Source organism: Hesperophylax consimilis, chromosome 10, assembly GCF_061612785.1.
Source record: "Hesperophylax consimilis isolate HC1 chromosome 10, BYU_Hcon_1.0, whole genome shotgun sequence".
NCBI classification, from domain to species: Eukaryota; Metazoa; Arthropoda; class Insecta; order Trichoptera; family Limnephilidae; genus Hesperophylax; species Hesperophylax consimilis.
In genome coordinates, this window is record NC_142845.1 from 14,011,612 (window position 1) to 14,039,447 (window position 27,836).

General features: G+C 35.6%; 1 protein-coding gene across 3 annotated transcripts in view; it reads right to left on the minus strand.

Annotated features, from left to right (window-relative positions):
- Gprk1 (G protein-coupled receptor kinase 1) overlaps window positions 1-27,836 on the minus strand; it is a 406,347-nt gene that overhangs the window by 60,540 nt on the left and 317,971 nt on the right. For 2 of the 3 annotated variants that reach the window (XM_089636618.1, XM_089636615.1), the window contains exons 5-8: window positions 26,467-26,541; window positions 24,072-24,133; window positions 23,930-23,981; window positions 21,113-21,304 (exon numbers count right to left, since the gene is read on the minus strand). In XM_089636618.1, coding sequence (XP_089492744.1) covers window positions 21,113-21,304; window positions 23,930-23,981; window positions 24,072-24,133; window positions 26,467-26,541 — 381 coding nt within the window. Of the gene's footprint in view, window positions 1-21,112; window positions 21,311-23,929; window positions 23,982-24,071; window positions 24,134-26,466; window positions 26,542-27,836 lie in introns of all 3 variants that reach the window. The other variant, XM_089636617.1, reaches the window with a different exon arrangement.

Genomic DNA, 27,836 nt, shown 5'->3' on the forward strand with positions numbered 1-27,836 from the left:
TGCGGACGGTCAAATTTCAATTTGGTTTCATAAGGCACACATTTTAATCCTTATGTGGTTAACTTCTAGATTTGATTATAGAGCATGGTGATTTCTCTTTCTAACACGGTTTAGATCATATTTGTCACCATGAGAGTGAGGGAGATAAAACGATTTCTGTGAGACCATATGAGTTGAACCCGAAAGCGAAAAAAATTGCCTTACGGGTTAAATACATTATAACGGATATCAGAAATCACATTAATTCTGCGGAGACTGATTGATACGCCCAGTTCTGCGACTTCTACGGAGAAACTCGATAATCTAGGCCGCAAACAGCTGAAAAAACTTACGTTATTAGCGTTGAAACATTTCTTTTTTATTCGCATTAAATAAAAACAGTCTGGTAAAAAGTGTACCAACTTCGGAATCTCCCCGGGAGCAGGCTGCGTGGGAGGATATCCTTTCCCACGGATACTAATTTAATCGGGTTTCCCCGCTTTCCCCTTTATTTCTTTTCCTTCATATTATGCTGATGGAATATTATTTTATTATCCATAAATGCGGCCCACTGATCTAGCAAGTCAAAAATGATACCTACACCAAAATACCTGCAAACACTATTTTAAAAAACCAACACACATGAATTTGTTTTTTACATTAATTTTTTAAGAATATTTTATGAATTTAATGAGGGTCAAATTCAAAAGAATAAGGTAGGCTACACATTTCGCTAAACGCATCGTGGCTTGGCGTATTTCAGCATAACACTCGCCATACACTAACAATGGGAATGTATGTCGAGCGATATGCTGAAGACACGAAAACATGTTACTAAAAGCTTGCATAGATAATATAAACAAGTCAGTGAACGCGAATAAGATTTGTAAATAGGTACTTAAATACCTACATACATAATTATAATGGGACTGACAGATTACGCTATACGCATCATGGCTTTGCCTATTTCAGCATATCGATCGCCATACATTCTTAATGTGAATGATGGCGAGCGATATGCTGAAATAGGCCAAGCCACGAGGATATATTACGCTTATAGCATGGTCTGTAGCAAGGCTTACACCATTTATTATTTTCTATAACATTTTTTTAAAATTTCAAATAATGAATTATATAAATGTTCCAAACAAATGTCACTATCTCAATAACAATTCTTTTTTCAAACTTTATACAGACCTACCATAATGTAAAAAAATGCTAATTCTTATTCACAGTTTAAAAAAAACACGAAATTTCACATTTGAAGAATCTATAATGAACCATAGTCAAAAGTAACCATCTAGTCAAAGTAAGGCTTGCTTGAATAATAAAATGGATGCTGCAGATTTTTGAAAACGGAAACGAAACACACAAACAAATTTATAAACAGACGAAATGCCAAACGGTCGAATTAAAACAGTACTTAGCTACGCTCAGTCAACAAAGGGAGATTATGGCATGGAAATGTACCGACTTTTGACGAGCTACGACCAAACTGCACGGACCATCAAACGGTGGAGCCAGTGAAGGCTGTGCGTTTGGTGTGTAGGTAGAAACAAAGTGAAAGATGCGACTTGCTGTGCGGGTGAACGAAGTTGGCTCTACTTTCAAGCTAATAATGGTTCATGGCCCATCTCCTGTGTTTCTATTATATAGTATATTATATACACGTGCAACACCTCTGTCTTCATTCAGAAGTGAGTACAACCATTAACCAAAAGCGGCCGCTACACTACTCGCTTCGACGCTTCGACGAAGTCCTCTACGAAGTTAGCCGAAGTTCGAAGTGCGTGCCCACACACTCGTGCAACTTCGCGAGTAACTCAGTCCAACCAGTCAGTGATTGGTTTATTTATGCCGTGACGCTTCGAGTCCTTTGACTCGGGCGCATTTACCGACAACAATCGGAAGTCGGGCGAAGCGAAGCGAAGTTCGTGACCACACTATCGTATTCGGTCAACTTCGATCAACTTCGCGAGTAGTGTAGCTGGGCTATAAGAGTCTAGATTTGATAACACCTTAATATTGTTATTATTACATCTAACCGCCTTCGTGGTAAGTGGATATTTATGAAGACTCCTTCTAATAGTTGGATGGATCGAAATTCGGAGGCCTGCCTTATAAATCTTCCAGTGCGTATAAACAAATCTTCTCTGTTAAAAATGTGTTAATTATTTAATTTCGTTATTACTAAACGAAATGTGTGCAGAAACAATGCACGTTGATGGAGGAAGTCCATGTCCGCCCAGAATAGCTGACAGGATCAAATTAATCAGACATTGAGAGAGGGCAACGTAACAAGCAACAAGCCGATGCCATGGAGCGCCCACTCTCATCAGCGTAGGCACTTCTCGGCTGATGTAACTCTGATAAACTAACTAACCAACTAACAATCACGCCAGTTTCACACATAACTCGGGGTCTTTCGAATATACGTAAATAAATACAGTTCGCGCCATGTCTTCGGAGCGGTATTAAATTATACTTTTTAACAATTGGAAAATTAACAAAATACAGGGGCACTGCTCTTCGCCAGTGATGCACAATACGCGACCCGCGAGACATTAGATAAATAAAATAAATGAATTAATTTATTGGTTCGACCATTCGCCAAAAAATTTTCGACACCATCGTTATCTTTGTGCCCGCGGCTGCCTTATGTACCCATATGACTAAAATGTAACCGTGTACTTTCTGAAAACGGAAGTAAGTATTGAAATTTCTTATTTAATCTTTCAGATTTCCGGGTGCTACGAACAATTCATTTAATGCTTTTCGTTGTGTTTTACAAAATACTTGAGCGTATTGCGACAAACTTGTCTGAATTCAATATTTTAAATCCGCCCCCAAAATTAAAAGCACTTTTTTTTACAAATTATTTTAAAATATTTTTATTTTATATAAATCGTCAGCGTTTTTTGGTTTGCTTTATCAAATAATGGTTACGTTTTTACAAACTACTAAAAGTCACTCACCTAAATTTTATTTAACAACCGTATAAATCTTGTACATTTTAAATATGACATCAATATTAATTTTTTTTTTTTTTTTTTTAACTTTATTTTTTTTTTAAACTTTTTTTATTTTAGCATTATTATTATTATGAAATTTGATATTTTAGGTAGATTACTCTGTTTTTTAAAAAATTTATAATGGGTATTTGATATTTTAGGTAGATTACTCTGTTTTTTAAAAAATTTATAATGGGTACCCCATACGGAGTCAGATGAGTATTGCTGATTTATTAAAATCCTGTTAAAAAGGTGATGGCAGGTCATTTCTAAATAAACTATTAGACTTTCATAATATATAGGAACACGTGTTCATGCAGCTGAGTTTATCCTGTTATTATATAATGACAAAATGCGAACATATTTGAATCACACGTGTATATTAGGAAATCTGTAAATTCATTAGTTAAAGGCCTGCAGTCCCGTTTTTTACAGGAATACGAATAATTTGAAGAGATTTTTTAATTAATTAGCAATATTTTACATCAGTAAGTTTTCTCTCTACTTTGCTTTGGGTAGTTGGGATGTTTGAAGGGAATTCGCATGCCACCACTACAAGGTTTATCAAATAAAGTTCGGCTAGCGAATATATTGAAATTTTGGCCCTAAAGGGGTTGTTCATCAGTGCTCTAGACGCTCATTTTACGTCCATCCGTTCTACATGTTCAAAATATTTAAAGCCAGTGTATTATAAAATCAATTTTAATATACTAATTTATCGCCTATAAATCACGTCGGTTCAATTATCATATTCGAGTTTTTTGTTGTTGTTTAAAAGCATCAAACATGTTACACTAAACAGTCCCTCCCTGACTCCCTGGAATAAACACAAGCGTGTTTCGCATTTCCCCTCTGAATCGAGGTGAATACATAATTTATGAAATTATTGGCGGAATGCTAACGATATTTGGCCACTTGTAAATGATTAATTGCATCACAAAACGTGCATGGGAAAAACAGAACGAATCATTTGCTGATTAAACGATGTATTACGATTGGGGCGGATTAGAGACTTTAATTACTGCATCAAAACGTTGGCATATAATGTTTTGTAATCAAAATTAATGATGTCGTTATGGAAAGATGTCTGACTTTCAGCAAATTCGTCATCCGGTAGCATTATAGTAGTAAAATAATGTTCAAAATAACATCACAATCAGCTTTACTACAAGCTTTTGTTTGCATATAAGAGAGAGTTGGTAGAACGAAGAGAGGGTGAATGGTATAAGAAGTCGGGGACAACCGAGGAAGACATGGCACTATTAAGACGAGACAATACCCTAAAATAAAGCCAGAATCTTAACGACGTAAGTGAAGCAGCCGTGCACAAAAATATGCGACGCGCGGTCCTGGTGTATCGCACAGACCTGCGATTGAATTTGCCCTATCAAATCTCTTAAGTAAAAACAACCTTCGTCGAGAGGAGTGTTCATCAAGAAAATATATGTTTTGTAAATGACAGACCTACTTATTATAAAGTACCTACTAATCTGATTGAGCGAAGCAGCAAATCCCCTCGAACGGTGAGCTCTAACGTCTCTAGGATGTATATCAATCCTTTGTTACAAAAAAAAGCTGCGATCGTGACAAACATAATATGTCGTCCTTACAGTTTTTTCTGTCTTTAATTTCAACGATACTTTAGAGCCTTTAAAGATTCCTATATAAAAACAGACGACCCAATATGATTTTATTCAAAAAATAGTGTCGAGAATTCGGGCAAAGCCGGGTAGTAAAGATAGATCACTTGAACGGTGAGCTTTAGCGTAATGAAAATCGTACAAAATTCTGTTCGCATGCGCTAAATCGTTCGTTCCATGTTTTTAATCTGTTCAATAAGAATATAGTTATTTCTTGTGAAGCTGGGTAGTAACTATATTGGTACGTATACATTTGCGAACCGAAACGCAAACCGAGCCACGAATTATTCATGAAAGGAACGAAGCAACTGCATGCGGCGTTCGCCATTAGCGGTTTCCTCGTTCCTTTCTCATAAGTTGAGGTTAAGTTCGGCAGTTCGGCTCGCGTATGTATACGTAGCATAATAACAACAAGCATCTACGAATATATATTTTAAAGTTATGAATGCTGACTTTTATAGCCCGCCAGTGTAGAGTGTAGGCACTTAAAAAGCAGGTACCTCTGCCAGTCCCGTTAAAGTTTTTTAGTAATATAGAGAGATACCTAAATACCGGTGGGCGAGGCAATATTTTTACAGCACGAAAAGAAAACAACTTTGTATCTGGCTTTGACTCAGGATGACGTCACCGCTTAAACTTTTCATGAAATAAATATGTGAAATTTAAAATTAAAACTTATGGTAAACCTTGAAAAAGAGTCCTTTAAAACAGTGCTCCTCAACCTTTTCTCATCTACGACACACCAAAAGCTAAAATATATAGATATTAAATTGATACACAAACATACATATAACTGTAACATATTTATTTTTACGCAGTCTTAATAATTATTATAAGTTCTTGGAACCTTTTAAGCATGACCGCTTATCATTTTTAATTAATACAAGCGTTGAAAAACTTTGCTCACATAAATATGTCGTTGAAAATGGAAGTAGTTTTAAAAATGCTTTGACGGAAATGTGAGGGTATTCTTTTTTAACGTAAATCCAGAAAACATCTAATTGATCTTCGGAGAAGAGAAGTTTTAATGTCATGTAATTATTTAAATCTGTAAATTCCACTCGAATTTGCAGAGGCAGTGCTTCCGTTGCTGAAAAATAGACAATATTATGAAAAATATTTTGTCATTGTGTATTAAATAGATAATGAAATATTGTAAAATGTCAAATACATTGAATTTGATCGCGGCACACCTGTGTCCGGCTCACGGCATACCAGTGTGCCACGGCATACCAGTGTGCCACGGCATACCAGTGTGCCACGGCATACCAGTGTGCCACGGCACACCGTTTGCGGAGCACTGCTTTAAAACATCGTATCATTTTTTTGCAGCGGAATAGTGACATGTTCCAAAACGTACATTTTACAGAGGAGCTAACTTAATATTTGTTTTGTGCAACTTTTAAATTTGTGTATCTATGTATTTTTATGAATTTGATGCAGCTGAAATAATGTATTAAATAATATATTTATACAAGTAAAAAATGAATACTGACATGTTCCGGAATGTCAGTATTGTTGGAAACTAGTGAATTCATTTCAACATTTCACTAATGTTTTTTTAACTGCAACTGGGTTATTCTATCCATTGGACTCATTGTTGTATACAGTATATACTAGTATAGACTAGTCAATGATTAGACTAGTCATTTTTATGCACACTAACGAACTGCCACAGATCTAACTAACGGCTTGAAAAAGTCGTTTTTGACAAATAGTGGATATGTCACTATTGTGTTGCGAACACTCGATATTGGGCCGTTAATGCAAGCGGTTTTTTAAAATGGTTCCATGATAACTCAACACAGTGACAATTCAACACACTTTTAAAAAGTGATATAGTCATTAGAAACGATGAAAAATTTATATAACTTTTTAAAGATGTGATGATTTGTCCGGTCACCTTTTTAAATATAAAATATATTATCTCAGGAGTCTGACCGTTTAGATATTATAAACATGTTTAATTTTCAGATTCAACAGTACTTGTCGCCTTATACCGAGGCTTGTATATGATTTTGGGATAATGCATATTAACGTCCGCCATTTTTTATACATGATATAGGTACACACATTTAGGAAGTTGCAAGATGAATCGAGTGCAAACAGTAACGTGATATACACACATTTCGGAAATTGCAAGATGAATTGAGTGCAAACATTAACGTGATACACACACATGTCGGAAGATACAAGACGAATCGAGTGCAAACATTAACATGATATACACACATTTCGGAAGTTGCAAGATGAATCGAGTACAAACAGTAACGTGATATACACACATTTCGGAAATTGCAAGATGAATTGAGTGCAAACATTAACGTGATACACACACATTTTGGAAGACGCATGATGAATTGAGTGCAAACAATAACACGATATACACACATTTCGGAAATTACAAAATGAATCGAGTGCAAACATTAACATGATATACACACATTTCGGAAGTTGCAAGATGAATCGAGAGGAACCATTAAGACTTTCAAAAAATTTCCATGGTTGTTCTTAAAATTTCTATTTATTAATTTTATTTTACCCATTTGTATGTAGAAGTTTACAAATGCTTAATTTATTATTAATTATATTTATACATTATAATATTTTTATTATTTATTACATTTTGGCTTGGTCTTTTTTTGGTAGCCTAATTTCGGTGCACGTTCTTGTATTATGTTTGTGAATGTCCTTGTTGTATATAATTTTCCTGCAAAAGTATTTTGGAAATAGGTTGTTTATTATTTTATGGATAAACATCATCGTGTTTAAGGTCAGCATCTGTTTCACTAATTATTTGTTAAGTTAATTCCTTTACCTTTTTAATAACTTTTGAAAATCTATTTCGACTTAGTATATTCTCGATGCTCTATTTTGAGAAAATTCAACATATTTTAGTCTCTGTCATTACACAAGAAAGGAATCGTAGCAGTAGTTAAAATTTGGAGCAATACTGGAGTCATACAGTGATGGTAGTTTCGTGGATATTTCATGTCGGTAACATTTTCAATATTTCAACCATCAATTTCAATTTTGCTTTCATGGCGTGTCTTCTTATGTCCAATTATCCTACATTTTGTATTTAATTTAAGTTTATTTATTTTTAGCCATCTTGATACATTATTCAGCTCATTCTCATTTATAAGTCACTGGCTATGAAACTTAGTTACAAACAACAAGTAATAAGTTTAATTCTGAGTGATAGGAAAAGATTAAATGCACAAATTAAGTTGTCACGGGCCCTTGGGGTGATTTTCTCACGAAAACGGCGCTATACAAATAATCCAATCACTATTATGATATATTATTATTGATTAAAAATATTTATTAATTCTTATAAGTTATCTGAATTATATTAAAAGTCACACTAAAAATGCTTTGCATTTTACTTTAAAAAACGAAGAACTAATACAATTTATGTAGGAACGTGCAGGACGAGGAGGATGATAGTTTCGTTATACTTTTGACGGCCGGCGTGGTCTAGTGGTATACGCTTTCGACTACAGATCCGAAGGTCGCGGGTTCGAACCCGGCGTGCGCAAATAAATTTTATTTGATTAATTTGTGTTATTTCACAATTAATTCATTTAAAATAATATATAGTATATTTGCGGCACGTTCCAGAGTGGAAGATACTCTCAGTATCGCCCTGGTGTAAGACCACCATTCAGAATTGAAACGTTGCTTGAAATGGCTTTAGCCGTGTTTGGTGACCAGATCTGAATAGCCAGGTACTTCCCCACCTTCCTCTTCCCCATCTCCCTCCCCTCCCCAATACCCTCAGCCTCACAACATACCCCAATTGGGGATGCCATAGTCTCACTGGCTCCAGACGGGAGCAGTTGGGACTCTTGTGCGGTAATACTGTAAAAAAAAAAAAAAAAAAAAACTAGCACAAACCCGTGAAATTACTAATAGTCCAGTCAGTGGGGGATAAAAAAGGGCTCCACCTTGCAAAAGGTTAGGTAGTAGCGATTTTCACATATGTTGTTAAGATTGGGACTCTAAAGAAAAAAAAAAGTTTTCGACCTTGGGAGGGTCGAACTCGATCCGCCATCTTGGATTGAAGGTGCCAAAATTTGTTTTTTTCAAAATAATTGTGAAGTGGTAGTTTTTACAACCAAATTGTTGAACGCAAACTTAAAGACAACTAAATTACCTACATTTTTTGTAGAAAGTTTTTTTTTGTAAGTCTAATAGGTAACGAGTTACAGCGGTTGAAAGAAGAAAATTTTGACAAAAAATTGTAAAACTCCAGTTTTCTTGATAAATTTTGTACGAACATATTACACAATATCATTTTAACGTATTTCTACGTTACAATATACTTATATAGCATCATCCGTGTGCTCGATGACGTTGATTTGTTATAGTGGGATCCTAGTCTACAGCTGACTTGGCAACACTGATTGAGTCGGGGTGGTTACAGGACGTTGCCTGGATGCTCGGTCACTCAGTGTGCTCGTGCGCAAAGGTACGAAATCATCATTTTATGGTGTTTTCGAACAACTTCCAGAAGGCGTGCAACTTGAAGGTAGCAAAATTAATGTTGTAGATGGAGGATATCTTTTACATAAAGTTGTATGGAATCGGAATGATTATTTTGGGTCAATTTGCGAGAAGTACGTTCACTATGTAAGAAATCACTATGGATCATATGCAGCAGTGGCGGTTTTCTCTAAAGTGCGTTTGTGCGGCGAACCCCCATTAAAAAGATGAGAAAATAAAACAAACTTGTTTTATAATAATATAAGCACATTATAGATAGCACGCTATTAAAATTTCGCCTTCAAAACCCGCGCCACCGAAAAATACGATACATATTCCAAATTTTGTGCGAGTTGAAATCCGCGCCAAACTCTTCATACAAAAGAATTTTAGCCGGTACAGATCCCTATGACGGTGACATATACAAAATTTGGTCTTTCTTTGCAAAAGTAAGACAAATTGTGTGCGCCGAACACGCGTTATGTTATCACGTGACCTCCGAACATTGACGAATGTAACCGAAGAAACCCGAGAACTTCGCGGTCGACGTTTGACCTTTAGGGAAGCAAGTGTTATTTTTTATGTTATATTATGGTATTTAACTTTGTAGTCATTTTTGTACATATTTTTGTTTTCTTGTTTCTGCATTTCTCCAACCGTTTGCTTATGGCATTTGCAAATCTACTACCTATTGAAGTAGACTTAGTAAATTTATTTCGTGCCACCTTTATTTGTTTTTTTTTTTATGTTTTAAATATCTATTATATGTATATTCTACGAAATTATTCTTCTCGAAAAAACAATAATAATTAGCAACATACATTGAGTGCTATAAAAACATTAAACAATTTAATTCCTATAAAACTTTTCTCATTATCTAATATTTGTGTCTAGTGAAGTGATTTAAAAACAAAAATATGTAGGTACCCCTCCCACTAACTTTATTTAAGTTGTGTGACTGCTGCCGTATTCGACTATTTGACGAAGGACAACAGTAAGTAAATTTTAATTAGATATGTTTATCTTCTCTTGAATTTGTGAACCCCCTGTTAAAAAGACCACGAACCGCCACTGATATGCAGTCATTGTTTTCGATGGATATCCGCTTGATGATGGTGAAAAAAATACGAAAACCGCAGAAAGACTTCGCCGATCGAAGAAGCACATGTCTGCAGATGTTCTTTTCGATGAAATAATGCCAGTTCAAGTTTCACAAGAACGATTTTTAGCCAATGAAAATAACAAAGTCCGTCTGATTTCGATGCTTACAAAGCAATTTATACAGGATGATTTTACAGTTAAGCAGGCTGAAGAAGATGCTGATGAGTTGATTGTCAATACTGCGATTTCCTTGTGTTCATCATATGACGCTGTTTTCATTATTGGCGAAGACGTTGATCTCCTAGTTCTGCTGACATCATGACAGCATTAGCACCACAACAAAATAGTATATATCTTCGCAAACCCGGTAGAGGCAAAACTTTTGAAAGATTGTATCCCGCGAATAGTGTGAAATACAAAGAGGCGGCTGAGAATATTCTGTTTCTTCATGCCTTTAGCGGCTGCGATACAACATCGTCCTTCTTCAACCAAGGAAAAAATAAATTTTGTTCGCTTGTGCAAAACGACACAAGACTCAATGCCATGATAAGAATCTTCAAACAACATGATGCAACACCAGAAAAATAGCAGTTGCAGGAACACGCTTTCTTGTTGCTTTATACGGGGGTGACATGGATAAGGAAACCTTGGAAGAAGTCCTCTACAAACGTTTCGCAAAGTCGACAACAAAAATCAAATTCAATCTTGCCTCTTTGCCACTAACGAACGACGCTACACGGTACCATGCATTTAGAACGTATCATCAAGTCCAAAAATGGTATGGAATCCAAAAAAATCCAGAAAACTGGGCCTGGAAACGTGACATCAACGGGCTTGTTCCAGTAAGAATGACAAAGAAACCAGCACCCGAGACTTTATTAAAATTTATTTCATGCAATTGTAAAAAAGGATGCGGCGTTGCATGTGGCTGCAGGAAAGCTGGATTGAAGTGTTCTATTGTATGTGGGTGCTGTAATGGTCAAACATGCCGAAATTCGCCAGAGGTTCACATCGATGTCGAGGACGAAGAAGAAGAGATTTTGTCAATGGAAGCCCAAATATCACAGGCAATGAGTTAGATGATGACATTGATGACGAAGACTGTTATTAAGTAACATAATTTATAGTAACATAATTCACAGTAATGTAACATAATTTACTGTAGCATAACGCTGGTATATCTGTGGAGTTGACCTACTGGGGATACCACAATAAAAAAAATGCGCAATGTTCTCTACCTCATGGTGGTGTGGAAATGAGTTAACAAAATTATTATAATTATGTAATGAATAACCCGCAAAAATTACAAAGTTGGGAATTTCATCACTTTTTTGAAAAATATTCACATTTCCGCCACTGTAACTCGTTACCTATTAGACTTACAAAAAAAAACTTTCTACAAAAAATGTAGGTAATTTAGTTGTCTTTAAGTTTGCGTTCAACAATTTGGTTGTAAAAACGACCACTTCACAATTATTTAAAAAAAAACAAATTTTGGCACCTTTAATCCAAGATGGCGGATCGAGCTCGACCCTCCCAAGGTCGAAAACTTTTTTTTTTCTTTAGAGTCCCAATCTTAACAACATATATCAAAATCGCTACTACCTAACCTTTTGCAAGGTAAAACTCCCCACTGACTGGACTATAAGGCTACAAGGCCAAACTTTTCAAAATAAAATCAAAATTGACTAGAGGGAATTTATTTAATCTAACTTTTATACAAATATTTAGTAAGTTAGTTAGTTATTTCACTGCAGTAGCAAATTAACGCTAAATGCAAGTAGGCAACGGCCACTTGAATAAAGTTTAAAAATAGTTAATCTTAGATTTGATCGAATATTTTCGTTCGGCGTGTTCAGCACAAACGAAATTGGAAAAACGATGACACGAATAACATTAAAATATGCATCGAATGCACATAGGTAAGTGCAATATCGTATATTATACCGGGGGGAGGGGATTTTTCATCCGTCGGGGCGTAAATGTCCGCCGCAATGAATTCATGCACATTTAAGCGGACATGTTATTAAAATTTTCAATTTATTTCGGCCGCTGGGCACTTGTGTGTGAGCGGCTGAAGTTCGACTTTCAAACCTGCCCATAACAATATGCAAAAATGGTAAATTTAATTTATGAAATCACTTTCGCAAAACGAACTCAATTGAATTTGGCGTTTCAAAAATACAAACGCCAGAGTAGTAGGATACTTTCAGTATCAACATGTAATCGACACATGAAATGGATAGAGCTGTGTTTCGTGACCAGATCTGAATAGCCAGGTAATTCACAACCCCCCTCTCCCCCATTCCCACCAGCCTCAAAACATACTTCAATTGGGGCTGCCGTAGTTCCACTAGCTTCTGACAATTGGGACTTTGATGCGATATTCATATAAAAAATCGATAAAATATGTAGACAGCGTAGAGCGATTTTTTACCTACATTGATATGATTTGACCGTGCTAGATCCTAAAACCAAAAACAGATACCAAAAAGTCAAATAGAGTCTGAATAAAAGAGAACAGCGTTAAAATAGATGCGTCAGTTTCATAATAATTATAATTAATAAATAACGTAAATGATTTTTTAATTAGACCTAATTGTATAGCTGTGCATAATCCACTAACGAACCCATGTCTCACGCCAGAAACTTGTAGGGTTTGCAAATCCTCGCGGCTGAAATGCCGACATGCAGTTGCCGCCGTGAAAATTATGCATGCAATTCACCTAAATCATTCGCCAACTGCAATTCGGGCAAGTTCCGCCATAAAACACAGCGGAGGGAGATTACGCCACAAAAACACAATGGCATAATATGCGATATAACACATATATGTGCAAATGTACAATATGCAAGAATTTCGTATGTGCGCCGAAACGGGAACATGCAATAATCATCTCGCAATGGGTAGCGTTTTGGACATGTTTCGGTTGAACGTTTCTCTTTTTGGCACACTACACGAGATCTACAAACACGCCACGACCGAGTTATATTAATGGTTAATGGAATTTTATTACCAATATCATTATATTCGGAGGCAGTCTCCGAAAACAGCTTAGCAATTTCTGGGTGATACTGAAAACATCCTAAATATCAATAAGAATAACTTTGTTCACTAACTTAGAGGAAAGGCAACCAGGGTTAATGTTGTTACACGCAATTTCAGATGAAATAGTGCCTTTGTCAGTGCCGGTACGGGTCAGCATATATCAACATGAATCGTAAATTCATTGATACTAATAATTCTATGAAAAGTCCAAAAAAGTCAATTTCGAGTTTTCTCTTATTTGATAAATAAATACCTAAATTTTCTCTGAAATCATAAGATTTACAAGTAGGTACTTATGTACACACCTACTTAATTAGAAACAATAAATACTATACGTAAGATTATGTTTCAATATCAAATAAGAAGTAATACAATTAGTCCAAAGAAATGTGACAATCTCAATGACAATTCTTTTTTCAAACTTTCTTCGTGTCGGTAGGTACAATAATATTGATTATTCCGATTTGACACCTCCTAGTGGGAACCACGATCGCGAGAACTCTGGCGAGATAAAAAGGTAGTTATCCCACATGGCCACCATCTTGAACCGGAACCGGAACGTAACAAACCAATTTAAATTTAGACAGATTAAGTACGCTAATGTAAAAGCTCCCTCAGAGCTTGAAGAAGCCGCCTTGGCCGCATCTAGGAAACCCCTCCACCTCTACCGTATTACTTATTAAATTGTTACGCGCCGGTTGTGCGTAAGTTGAGGTTGTGAGCCGGCCTTATGCCCGGTTTAACCATGCCTAAGTCGTGTTTTTTACTATTCCGACCTTATTTTTATTTTATTTTATTTTATTTTTTTTTCTTTATTCATGAAATATTAATGTGTACAGTTTTTACATGCTTTTCGAATACCACACTAGACACACGCCCGTATTATGGTAGTCGAAATTTATATACATAGGTTTATATAATTATATAAATGTAATATTTGATAACATGTTAATCTAAGTATTTTTTTTCTTACATGCAATGTATGTGTATAATAGGTGACACTTTTACTGGTTCCCAGTTCAGTAGATTGCTCAAGTTTACATCAACCGTATTTTAAACTGTTGATATTAATGAGATAAAATGAACACAATCAGCAAATAAATAGGTTACTTTACTTGTTAAAATAATGAAAATAAAGTAGAAATTATGAAAATGAACTTGTTGAAATAATGAAAATAAAGATTAATTAATTAATTATTAAACTTTTTGAAGTGAAACTTCTTTAGGCGCGTAATGAATTTTCGGGGACGGAGTAAAACCGAGTCACGATCGAAACGAAAATGCGGGTACCCCCACCACCGATTAAAGTTCATTTGATCTAGTCAAAGTTTTGAAGTAACATATAAATGCTTCTTAGCTCATCCCGACAACTGGCGTTGGTGGTGTAATGGTCAGCATAGTTGCCTTCCAAGCAGTTGATCCGAGTTCGATTCTCGGCCATCGCACATTATTTTTTTGTTTTTAACGCCTTTTTCATTCAATATCTTATTTTTTAGTAGGTCAGAACATTTTCTAAAAGAAAATAATATTGCAAAATAATAAAAACACTTATCTCACTGTGATAAAACATTACTCCGCTAGAGCGCGCTTTGCGTTATTGTGTTGGATTAAAATTATTATCTAATCCGTATATTATGATAATTGTATTACATTTATTTAATTAATTTATTTATTTTGATAATATGTAATAATTTTCAAAGTTTTGAAGTAACATATAAATGCTTCTTAGCTCATCCCGACAACTGGCGTTGGTGGTGTAATGGTCAGCATAGTTGCCTTCCAAGCAGTTGATCCGAGTTCGATTCTCGGCCATCGCACATTATTTTTTTGTTTTTAACGCCTTTTTCATTCAATATCTTATTTTTTAGTAGGTCAGAACATTTTTTAAAAGAAAATAATATTGCAAAATAATAAAAACACTTATCTCACTGTGATAAAACATTACTCCGCTAGAGCGCGCTTTGCGTTATTGTGTTGGATTAAAATTATTATCTAATCCGTATATTATGATAATTGTATTACATTTATTTAATTAATTTATTTATTTTGATAATATGTAATAATTTACAGAAAAAAAAATTAAAACTATCTCCCTCTGATAAAATATCCGTTCGCTAGAGCGCACTACGCGATCTTGTGTGGGATTCTATTTCTGTACATTGTACATTATTTTTAAAAATATATTATATTGAAGTGAAACTTCTTTAGGCGCGTAATTCGGGGACGGAGTAAAACCGAGTCAGGATCGACACGAAAATGCGGGTACCCCCACCACCGCTCACCGTTCACTGTCCCTCTCTCACCATATGCGCTTGTTGAGGTGGGGGAGCCGCTCACGAACGTTCTCTCTCTTCTCTTCTTTCCTCTCTCTCAGACACCAGCGAACTGCGCCACGCCAAGCATCAGCTGCTTGGTTAGTATACTGCGTCGTGAGTGTAATACGAGTGAAATACGTAATTGATTGTGGTTCATACGGTTTAACAAAAGAAGTTTCACTTCTGTCTTGCGTAGGCTTGACACACCCACTTTTTTTTTTTTTTCTTTACAGAATTGAATGAAAAACAAAAATGACTAATAAAGAAAATGAGCTTAATTTAATGATGGCAGGCATTCCTTGAAAAAGTTCCTTCCCTTTATAAATAACCAATTTTGAACACTTATGACATACAAATTGTGAGTTTTTGATTTTCTGATATCAATACTCAGCGAGTTGAATATTTTGGGAGCAATATAAGAAAACTGCCGCTGGGCGAAAGCTGTTTTCGTTTGGGGAATTTTACATTTTAGGTGTGACGAGTAACGGGTGTTAATTTTTTGTTGTGTTTTATTCACCAAGTCATTTTTCCGTATGTATATGAGAATGGTCTTAACATATAATTGTCGAATATCTAATATTCTAAGTTTTCTAAAAAGTGGTTCTGATGGGTTTGTTGGCTTACATTTGAATATTATCCTTAGTAACAGTTTTTGAATTAAAACCATGGGATGAAGAATCGTTTTTGCACAACCTCCCCATCCCACTATACCATATGTAGTAATTGATTGAAAAAGTGCAAAGTATACACATCTTAGTGTTTGTAGGTTAAGGATAGATCTGAGAGAGTAGAAAATGTAGCATAATTTGCGAAGCCTTTTTGTTGTAGAATTTATATGGGCCTCCCATCGCAGTTGATTGTCTATAATGACCCCCAAGTACTTAATTTCGTTTGATATTATAAGGTTATCGCATGAACAATTTTTGTGAGGTGATGTAGCCATGTTGAAGTTCTGTGAACATGAATGTATGGTAAGTTTATGATAGTTTTGAGGGAGATTAGGTTTGCGTATGGAAAAAAGTAAGTATTTAGTTTTCTCTATATTTAGAGTGAGGAGGTTGGAATCTAACCAGTGTTTTATTTCATTTATACCATGATTTGCTTTTTCAAATGCTGAATTCAAATTTTCATCTGCAAATATGATAACTGTATCATCGGCAAAAGATATTATAGTGCCACCAGTATCCAAATTGCATAACGAGTTAATGTATATTAGAAACAGAAGTGGGCCCAACACACTGCCTTGGGGCACGCCATATTTGATTGGCAAACTTGTACTTCTATACTCTTTAGCGGAGTTAATAATAGTTGACTGGGACCTATTTGTTAGATAGCTCTCAAACCATTTAAGAGGAACACCTTTTATTCCTATCTGTGAGAGTTTTTTCAAAAGTATGCGGTGAGATACAGTGTCAAAGGCTTTAGCCAGATCCAAGAATACAGCGAGGGGCTTGCGACTTTTATCGAGGTTATCAGAAATTAATTTAGTAAAAGCTGCAATTGCATCTGATGCACTAAGACCTTTGCGGAAGCCGTATTGGTTTTTTGACAGGATTTTATTTTCTTCGAGAAACTTGTAGAGCCTTTGTTTTACTGTTTTTTCGATTATTTTAGAGATTGGACTCGGTAGAGATATTGGTCTATAGTTATTGACGATTGATCTGTCCCCTGATTTAAAGATAGGAATAATTGTTGAATGTTTTAGAGTGTTTGGGAAAAGGCCAGTTCGAAAACTTAGATTTGTGATGTATACAAGGGGCTTAGCAATGATTGGTTTAAGGTGTTTAATTAGTTTAGTGGATATATTGTCAACTCCCGTGGAGTGTGTATTTTTGAGTGAATTGATGATTTCAGTGATTTCTTGTTCTGTTGTTAGTGTGAGATTGAAAGGGTCATAACTCAGATTATCGAGAAAGATGGTATTTGCAAGATTATTTTCAGACTTGCTATTTCTTTTTAAAATATTATTTGCTAGATCCGATCCGATTGTAGAGAAGAATTGGTTGAAGTGATTTGCGATTGTTTCTGAATTTTCGGTTGCATTTAGTGTTTTATTTGTGATGGTTATTTTATTTATGGGTGTGGTAATTTTGTCGGTGTAGCATATTTCTTTGACAATGTTCCAGATTTTTTTATTATCATTCGCAGCTTCCTCTATCTGTTTCCTATAATAATCTTCTCTGGCCGTACAGGTTATTTTTTACAGGCATTTCTGTATCTTTTATAAAATAAGAGAGATTCGTAATCAGTGGGGTTATTTTTACAATATTTATGAAGTTTATCACGTTTGCGGATACAGTGTAAAATACCAGTAGTTATCCAAGGTTTTAGTTTAATTGTACGACTACTTTGATTGTTGTGTGTGTGGGATGTGGCATTTTTCAGATGCTTATGTAGGATGTTGATGAGAGATTCACACGCTAAGTTTGGATCGCTAATTTTGTAGAAATTTGACCAGTTTTCATTGGAAACCAGTTTGAAGAGAGTGTCATAAGAAATTTTCTTTAGTTGTATAGTGGATGCTGGTAATTTTTGAATTTTATGAGAAATGGAGGTGATAGTAGCGTAGTGATCTGTCACAGTGCACTGATATATGAGAGATTTGATATTTAGCTTACATTTGACAAAGACGTGGTCTATGCAACTGGCGGATAACTCTGAGACACGAGTAGGGGCTGTAATAGCTGGGATAAATCCTTGAAGAGTTAATAAATTTATGTAGTCGTTTGCTTGGGGATGCATTGTATTTATAATATTAATATTTAGGTCACCAATAATTAGAACATTTTCATGATCTCTAATACATGCCAGAAACTGATTAAGCGAGTTTAAAAATGGTGTTATATTGGAAGTGCTCGGTGATCGGTATATAGTTAGAACAGTAACGCAATTTTCTATTTCAAGTTTAAGACAATTTGAGTGAGTTATTGTGATTTCCTTTATAGAGTATTGTATATGATTTTTTATGTATATAATAACGCCGTCATTTTGTAATTGGTTATTCTGAGTACTGTATTGATTATAGTTTTTTATGTTTTTAGGAATATAGTTATCTCTGATCCAGCATTCGCTCAGAATAATCAAGTCAAAGTCTGAGTCAAGTTCTGTAAGTAGTATCATTAGTTCATTGAAATTTTTGTTCATGCTTCTGATATTCATGGAAAATATTTTTAGGTTGGATTTATTTAGGGTTTTTTGAACTTCTACAGAACTACTTGTTTCGATACATGGAATCTGCGACAAATTGTCTAAAATATTATTTATATTATCTTCCATTTTTTAAATTGGTGTAGGGTGTTGGTAGTTAAACTTTGGATGAAGACTAGAAGCTGAACAAAACTTGGCGAGCAATTTAGAAAACAAGTTGTATGTAGAGTTTTTACTGTTGGCAATGTTAGAAAATAATGTTGATGTTTCAAAGCAATAGAAATAGGAATAGTATCTTTTACCGGATTCTTGATTCTGACACTAGTACAATATATGTGATACCTCAAAACAAGTACAATAAAAAATAATAATACGATACAATAAAAGTTTTACACATGATAATTTTAGAACTATAATTGTGATGAATTTGGTGAGAGTAGTGCCAGTGTCTCCGCATTGGAAACAAGAATTGCAGGTGTTCCGATATCTCTACGTACGTAGATCTGCCCTGATTTGATCCACGAATACTTAAAAAAAATTTCCTTTGTAGCTTTGCGGGCCAGGTACCACAAGTGGTTAGCACGAAATGTCAGGTGTTCCGCAACGTAGACTGGTGAGCTTGGTCCGGCAATCCCCAAGTTCAGAGTGTTGAGCTTCTCCTCGGGACTGGATGCTTGTTTGTGGAAGGCTTTTATATCCGATAGTAATTGTTCTCGATCGCGATTCGAGGTCAGTTTAAAAACAATAGGTCCATTTTTGTGTTTTTGTGTCCTGTAGGACGCTTCAATGTTTGAAGTATTTACTTTTGATTGAATGGTTTGGCATATATTGTGGAATATATTTTTCAAACTTTCTCCCTTTATTTCGGGTATTCCCCTCACCTCTATATTTTTGGCTCTTGCCGACCTTTCGACATTTTCAAGCTGGCCTTCTAGTAGGTCAATTCGGGATTCTAAAGAGGAATTTTGTTTTGTTAACACCATATTTTTATCTTCTAACTCCCGCACGCGGAGGAGAATATCTTCATACTGCTTGCTCATGAAGGTTATTGTATCCAGTATTTTATTATTTTGTAAGATGATTGCATTTTGACTTTTCAGGATTTCGCTGTTCTCCGATCCAATGGGTTTATCACAACTGATATCGTAAACCGGTGACTGCGCCTGGGAAGAAGTGCCAACCGCTACGGTTGCGCACTTCTTGCATTTAATTTGAGTGCGCCGTTCCATTGTCAGTCGTCGATAAGCGGTTTCTGTGATTCCACCGCAGAGAAGATGGTATGCTCCTTTACATACTAGGCATACAAATGTAGTTCCCGTCGATTCGGGACATGCTAAGCAGTTAGGCATAGTTAGAGGATTTTTAATATTTTTAATTTATTCAATTTTCGATGGATTCTCTGGGCCTTGAACGCGCCCCGCAACTTAACAGTCGTGCGTTAGAGATTAAATAAAATAAAAATAAAATATAAAATTTTTAGTTGGTTTGGTTGGGGCTCGAACGTACGCCGTTGATATAACTTTCAGCGTGACCGATTTATCCACTGAACCACTTCCGAGTTATGAGTAGGCGAGATAATAGATCTTCATATATTGTAATTCAGCTTGAGAGATGACAGTGCTGTTTTTGCTAAATCTTTCACTTTCAATATTTGATAGTTTTACTTTTATATTAATAGAATTGGATTTAAAACTTAAAAAAAAAAAAACTGGGTGATTTAACACTGTTACACTTAGCAAAAAACAAAATTGAGCACTTTTGATGTAGTTTGAACGTAATCTTGAAAACAATTAATTTTGACAGTTCCGTATTATTTAAATTCGTACACTTTTAATGGAATGCAATGCAGAATTTAACTTATTAATCACGTAGATTGTGGATTTTTAAAGTCTTTATCGTTTGATCACTTAAATATATAGGTTTGATTACTTTTTACTGCAATTTTTATAAATTTAACAGAGCTCAGCAGTTGTTGACAATAGCGTGCACTTGAGTGGTGGAGAGTCTTTAAAACCGCGTTATATTTACACCGCGTTTATGCGGTGTTTATAGCGCAGACCCGTAAAAATCAGGAGATGATTGGAATTATTGACAAATCAGTTCCGATTTTGAAAATGGAAATCATTGTTCAAATATAATATTATAGGTAGGTACTTAATCGATTCTTCACACGATCGGTGAGAAGCGGGACACGGGAGATGGGACAGAAGGTTGGTCCTTCGAACCCTTAACACAATCTCTTGGGATCCCATCCTACGATTGAACGGCAGATCAAAGAGGAGGCTCTCAATTTGACCGCTACCGTTACGTCGGAGTCGGAAGGCCGGTCAAGAGGATTAGACATGGTACAGGTATATGAAAGTGGTTGCAGTTTGGACTCACCCCCGTGCTGACGAGTGACAGCATGATGCGCTCGTTGAGGGCCAGCGTCTCGCCCTGCTTCATCTTGATGCGCTTCTTGTCCAGGCACTTCATGGCGTACATCTTGCCGGTGTCGGCCTTGCGGCAGCCGTATACCTCGCCGAACCCGCCGCGCCCGATGATGCGGTGCACGCTGAAGTCGTTCATCGTCAGCTGATACTTAAAAAGAGTTAACAAGTTACACACAACACACATATACGAGTACATAGAGTTAGACCGCTTATAACTGTGACTAATGGAGGCGTTGTCCGGGCTTTACGCACAATTATTTATTATTAGGGGAAGCTTTATTAGTGATTTATAAACGACGCATTACCAGAATTTTTAGAAAACAGTAATCAAATGACCTTCTTCTTTTGTTTCGAAGGTCATAAAATTTCATCTAACTCGGGTAAAACTGTAGATTTGTATAAAAATCAAATCCAAAAGACAATCTTTGTATAAAAATACACGGAGAAAAATGAGTAATGTCATATCATACTAATGAAATTATTAGTCATCCTGTTGAAAACGGGACTGATAAAGTGTTGGTAAATTCCTAATAATATTGGAACACGTATTCATCCACCTGCGCTGGTCTTAATAATATATCAGGACGAAATACAAAAATGTTAGGAATCGTATGAACACGTGTTCGGACATCGTAACAAAACATTGGTATTTTACGTAAAGTGTTTTTAGAATACCTATCAATTCATTCGTTAATGGCCCACAATCCCGTTTTTAACAGGAATACGAATAATGTGAAGAGATTTTTAATAAATTAGCAATATATTGTTATCCGGAAGTTTTCTCCGTATATATTGTAAATACTACACAGGAGATTTAGTAACAGGAATTAGAGGTTCTAAAGCAGGCTCAATGTTCGTAGGTCATGCCTTGCGGCAGAAGGAACAAGGAAGGAAAAGGTTAAAAGAAAGATAAGAGAATGGCACAGATTATTTCCCAAGTTTGAATATATTAATATGACGCTCACAAATCTCTTGTTGGTAGGACCATTACCCAACCTAGCGACTAGGCGGGTATACATCCCTGATATACCATACCCAAGATGACCATCAGTCCTGCGCGGCGACTACGTCCCCATAGCCCCTATTGTCACGCAAATGATCTCGGCTACGTTTATTAAAATGTTAATTGAAAAAAATTTGCACTGAAAAATAAAACGGAACTGAAATTTCGAAATATCCACCGGTAAAACTCGGTGAAAAAGGCAGAGTTTTCATTTTACACTTAAATAGTGGTGTCGCGAAGCTGAGACTCCACTATATTTTTTTATAGGTGGTGCAGAGCAAAGCCCTATGCCACACGCCCAAAGGACCAGTCCCAAACTACACCGAATGCTAGGTTATGGGACGATTTATGCATCCGACAAACCCGATGGACAGTGCAATAGTCAAAGGTATAAATCTGGGCTTCTGAGTAGAAAGTAAATAGAAAACTGCATGAGTAATTATTATTCTATTATGATAAAATTAATAGTTCTATGTTGACTACTGCAAGTTAATTATTTATTAGGTTAGATAACTAGATAGATGCTTTGGCTTCAACTTTGTAAGATTGTTCAAAGAAATGAATTTCATTAATTTGAAAGGTTCCAAATGCGGATAACTATAATATTTTCACCGCGGCAAAGGACCTTTACCTCAAGTTTATGCACACGTCGAGGGCTTAATGTCAATAAATGATATCTACAAAAAAATACAAAGAATTCTAGGGTTTAAAGTAAAACAACGTTTTCTACAACAAAAAATTACCAATTATAAGAGTGGGTATGTATGTCTAAGTGGATGTTAAGGTTGTTTGTCTTTGCCCTCAAATTATTGAATTTTTTTGTTGTTGAATACGTTGTTTGACATTAAGCCCTAAAATTTTTTATATATTTTTGTAGATAAATTTGTTGACTTTAAGCCCTCGATAAAATGGAACTAGTCGAACCATCGCAAAAATACACAGATCGACACTGGAAAGGCAATAGTGCGTAAGCGACAATTTAGTCAAAAATGAGCTAGTTAGTGTAGTTAACTCATTTTTGGTAAAATTATTGCTTACGCCCTTTTGCCTTTCCAGCGTCGAATATGTTTTGTCATTGATGCTTTGGGTGAAGATGAACAAAAGATTAGGTGTGACCAATAAATCTTACCTAACCTAACCTAAAAATAACATAGCAATCTCAGCTGCCAGAATTAACATTTGAAAAAAGAATTTGATATGAACCTGAAAATCTAATCAAGATACCATTGTGAGATTAATAAAAAGGAATTGGGTTATTGGAAAGTAATGGCTAAAATGAGTGCCCACTTGAAAAGGTGGATGAACTGTGTAGAAGAGGATTAGAGAAGACGGAAAGGACCTATAACTGAAGGCGAATAGCGAGAGACTGTAACGCTGAGACCATTTGTGGAAGAGGTCAAATCCCACACACAGATGAGCATAGTGATGAGAAGGAATTAGAATATTGGAAAGTAATGGCCAAATGAGTGCCTACTTGAAGAGGTAGATGAACTGTGTAGAAGAGGATCGGAGCAGGATGGGGAGGACCTATAACTGGAGGCGAATAGCGAGAGACTGCAACGCTGATACCATTTGTGGAAGAGGTCAAATCTCACCCACAGATGACCATAGTGATGAAAAGGAATGAAGTTAATACCCATGTGAATTTTTCCAATGAAAGATAACGCTGTGTACGTATTATTAAAAGTTGGGTATGTGAAAAAGGTAACTTGAGCAATATTTGTATGGTAAGTAGCAATATGATCATTATAAGTTACAACTCACCTGTATATTTAACTCTAAGTTTTTCCATTGGCAGAATCTCGTGTATTTGTCGCTGAAACAAATGGATAAAAGATTAAAACTTTGTATTAGATCTATATAATATAAAAGTATACAGTCTGGCATTATAATATGACATGTTTACCTTTCTAAAAAATTCTTAAAAGGTTCTTCCCGGAGATGTTGAAAAATTTCTTCTATGTAAGGCTGCAATGACAAAATAAAGTTAGTACAAACACATACAAAACATGCATATTAAAAATGACAGTGAAAGAAGTGCAACAAAATAGTATGTTACTTAAGTTGAGATAACAATTATTTTACAAGCAATAATTATTAGCCTGAAACACTCATCCACATTGAAAAATCTCCTGATAAAAGATACATGACGCCAACGGGACTTGAACCCGTGTCCTTTCTTATTAATAATTAATTATTGCTTGTAAAATAATTGTTACCCCTTGTGCTATGCATAAAAAATCTTGTCTTAAACATTAGTTTACCAAAAAAAATAATAATTAAGTTGAGATGTTTAAACCCTTACATGACTGACGATTGGCGTCATTTTGAAAATTCGATATTTTAACGGTCCCCATTTGATTCTGTCTGATTTCCATTTCGGCGTTTGATCGATAGTTAACAGCATCAGCGTTATGATACATCTGATCAAACTCTAAATCTGACCAAGAATCAGCAAAGGTAACGGTACGGTAAAAAATTGCGGTAATCAAGTTTTATTCAATTCTAGAAGCCACATTATATTCAAAGAGAAACTGCAACAATGCATATTGTAATATTATTTCATCAGAGAAAGAGTGTAAATAATATTGGTTTCCATTTTCTATGAATACCCCTGATTGAATTTAAACGGATCACAATTGCAAGGCTCCCGTGTTTGTCAATAGTTCGATACGCAGAGGGTGAATTATAACAGACATATTGAATTTTTAGTAAAAAATACGGCGCGAGGTTTTTCCAATGTTTATCAAATCACACTTTTTAACAAGATTGTCTTTTTTATACGCGCGCCCGGGGTGTTATTTTATATGATGGAAGGATGGGTGTGAGTAAAAATATATTGTGCAAAGATAAAATTAAACAAATAAATTGTGGACTTTTTGGTGAAAAGGGGAAATTCTTTGATAAAATAATTTTATTAACTTCACACAAGAGGCCCTGAGGAAAATAATTTCCCTCAGGGCCTATGTCATCTTTGGAGATGCTGTGTCAAGGATCTTTTTAAGGAAAGGAAGGAGAGGAAGGTATGAGGGATGGGTATGAATCTAGGGATCAGATCTTCTTTCCGCTGCGGATCAAGGCGATGGGTCGAGAGACCAGTTAAAGAGGTCAAAGAGTTTCCCCAAACCAGCCTCTTCTGATCTGCCACGCCGCTGGAGGTTAGGCGCATCCTGAACACACTTCACCCGATGAACCCGGGCACCCCTGCTAGATCACCAAACGTAGCGAACCACGCGGGGTGACCTATGCAAGGGGTGTTGGTTATCTAATAAATAGTTCCCGGGGTAGCGGTACCCAAACCCGCCTCCCAAATTGATAATTACAACAAGTATTAGTTGCTTTTAAAAAAATGGGAACACAGCGTTAGAAGAAAAATTAAAAGGCACATATTTATAACCATTTTGATGGCATCAGATAAGAACTAAAGAACCACTAAAATAATAATACCACTAAAACTTATATTTGGTGCACGTTTCGGCACTCAACTTCGAAAGATCAGAAACAAACTTTACCACAGATGTTACGATTACATTTTTCGGTTAGCAGAATGTCTTGGTATAACAAAATACGAGTAGATCTATGAACAGTAGACATCGCTTCGAAAAAAATACCAATGTTTCTAATTTTCCCTTATTTGATAAAGCAAAACCAAAATTTGCTCTGAAATCAAAAATTTTATAAGTAGTTAAATGCCTACCTGCCTACTTAATTAATTATGTATGTTTTTTAAATTTCAAATAAGGAATTATAAAATTTGTCCAAAGAAATGTCACTTAATGACAATTCTTTTTTCAAACATTCTTCAGGCAGGTAGGTACCATAATTTGAAAAAAAATGCGAATAATAAACTCCAAATAAACATAACGATTTCACATTTGAAAAAAAATCTTAACTGAATCATTAAAACCTCGACCATCCTGAAACGGAAGCGGAACGTACAAATAAATTTCCAGACAGACGAAATTCAAAACAGTCGACTGAAAACGCTTCGCTACGCTCAGTCAATAATAGAAACAGAAGAAGAAATGGCATAGCAGCGTGCCGACTGTCACCGAGCTAGGACCCAACTGCAGGAACTATCAAATCAGAGGAGCCAATGGAAGTTATGCGATTGGTGTGTAGGTAGAAAAAAAGGGAGGCGAAGCTGTACGCAGATGCGAATTTCAATAGAATGTTGAACGATGTTGGCGTCACGCGTTGTGTGCGGGGTTTCATACTAATAATGGTTAATGGCCCATCTCCCTTGTTTTTGTTGTCTATGGGAATAAATCAGTAAAATTAGTAATCGGATGATTTCTTACCTCGAATAAATTAACAGGTACCTCTTTCTTGCTTAAGTGTTTCTGAACGTGCGCTAGACACTCTTTTGAATAATCCTGAAAAATAAAACAATTAAATAAAGTACATTTAGGATACGATTTGACATTTTCACGACCAAAAGTATTATGACGGGTTGTTACAATTCTTCAAATTTCAAAGTTAATTTTCAGGTTCTGTGAAAGATTTTTTCAAGTTCTGTTTTTATTTCAGTTCTGTCAAGCAACTACCCTATGCTGATATAATAACAGAACTTGAATAGGACTTTCACAGAACCCGGAAATCAACATAGAAATATGATGAATTGTTAAAATCCTTAGTGATTTATTTTTAACCAAAAAACTTTTAAATGTGGTCACTGCTCACTCATCCGAACAACTGCCAAACCCACCACCCCGACGCTATCTGTCCACTGGTTAAAGTAAGACATGCACGTCTCTTAACATCCTGTATACTTCGTTTTTAAATGTAATGTTACGAATTCGGTAAAATTGCAACATGTAAAGAGTACAAATATAAGTCATCTTAAATCAAGAAAAGCATTGGAAGTACATAATAACAACCCTATGAACGAGTAGCAAGATTTTGATAGAAGATAACAAGTTGAGTGTTGATAGCTAAGTAGTGCGACTCTCACACCCGACGTGTATTTGTTCGCACCTCTTGAGTCTTGATCACATGTATCATTAAGTTTTAGCACTCCGGGGAAACGGAATTTTATGCCAGCCTCTGTTTAAGGCGATCCACTACGTCGTGTAATATTTTAAATTGAGCCGCTATCAATAACAACCTTTACTTAGATGGTGATAAGGTTTAAATTCCCGCCACCATCCGCCTGTTTTGATTTATGTAAGAAAAAAACATGGCCAAAAAGTGCCTTTTATTTTATTTTGTGGATGTTCAGGCATAAATATTTAATTTTTTTTCGATCATTTTATAAATAACTTACTTTGCCACATTATACAATAAAATCATAACCGAAAATGGGTTCGTAAGTAAGAGATTTTGAACTTTAAAGCAGTTTTCATAGGCCTTTACATTATTTTTTCTGGGCTTATAAAAAGACTTCTAAAAAATACTCGATTATTTCAAAGGCCAAGATGTATTCTACTCGCAGTATTTAATTAAAGCATCTGAAACATTTCTAGGCGACTAAATTTTCAAACCAAAAACACATGATTTTGCATTACTACGTATGGCATCGCCTTAAGTACATAGTGCGTAAAGCCCTGTTACCGCCGCAATCCTAATGGATTCGACACGACGCGTATATTGGTCTTTACCTACCACCGCTTGCGGGTTTGCTCGATCGAAATAAAATTAAACAATATCAATAACGATACGTAATCGTAAT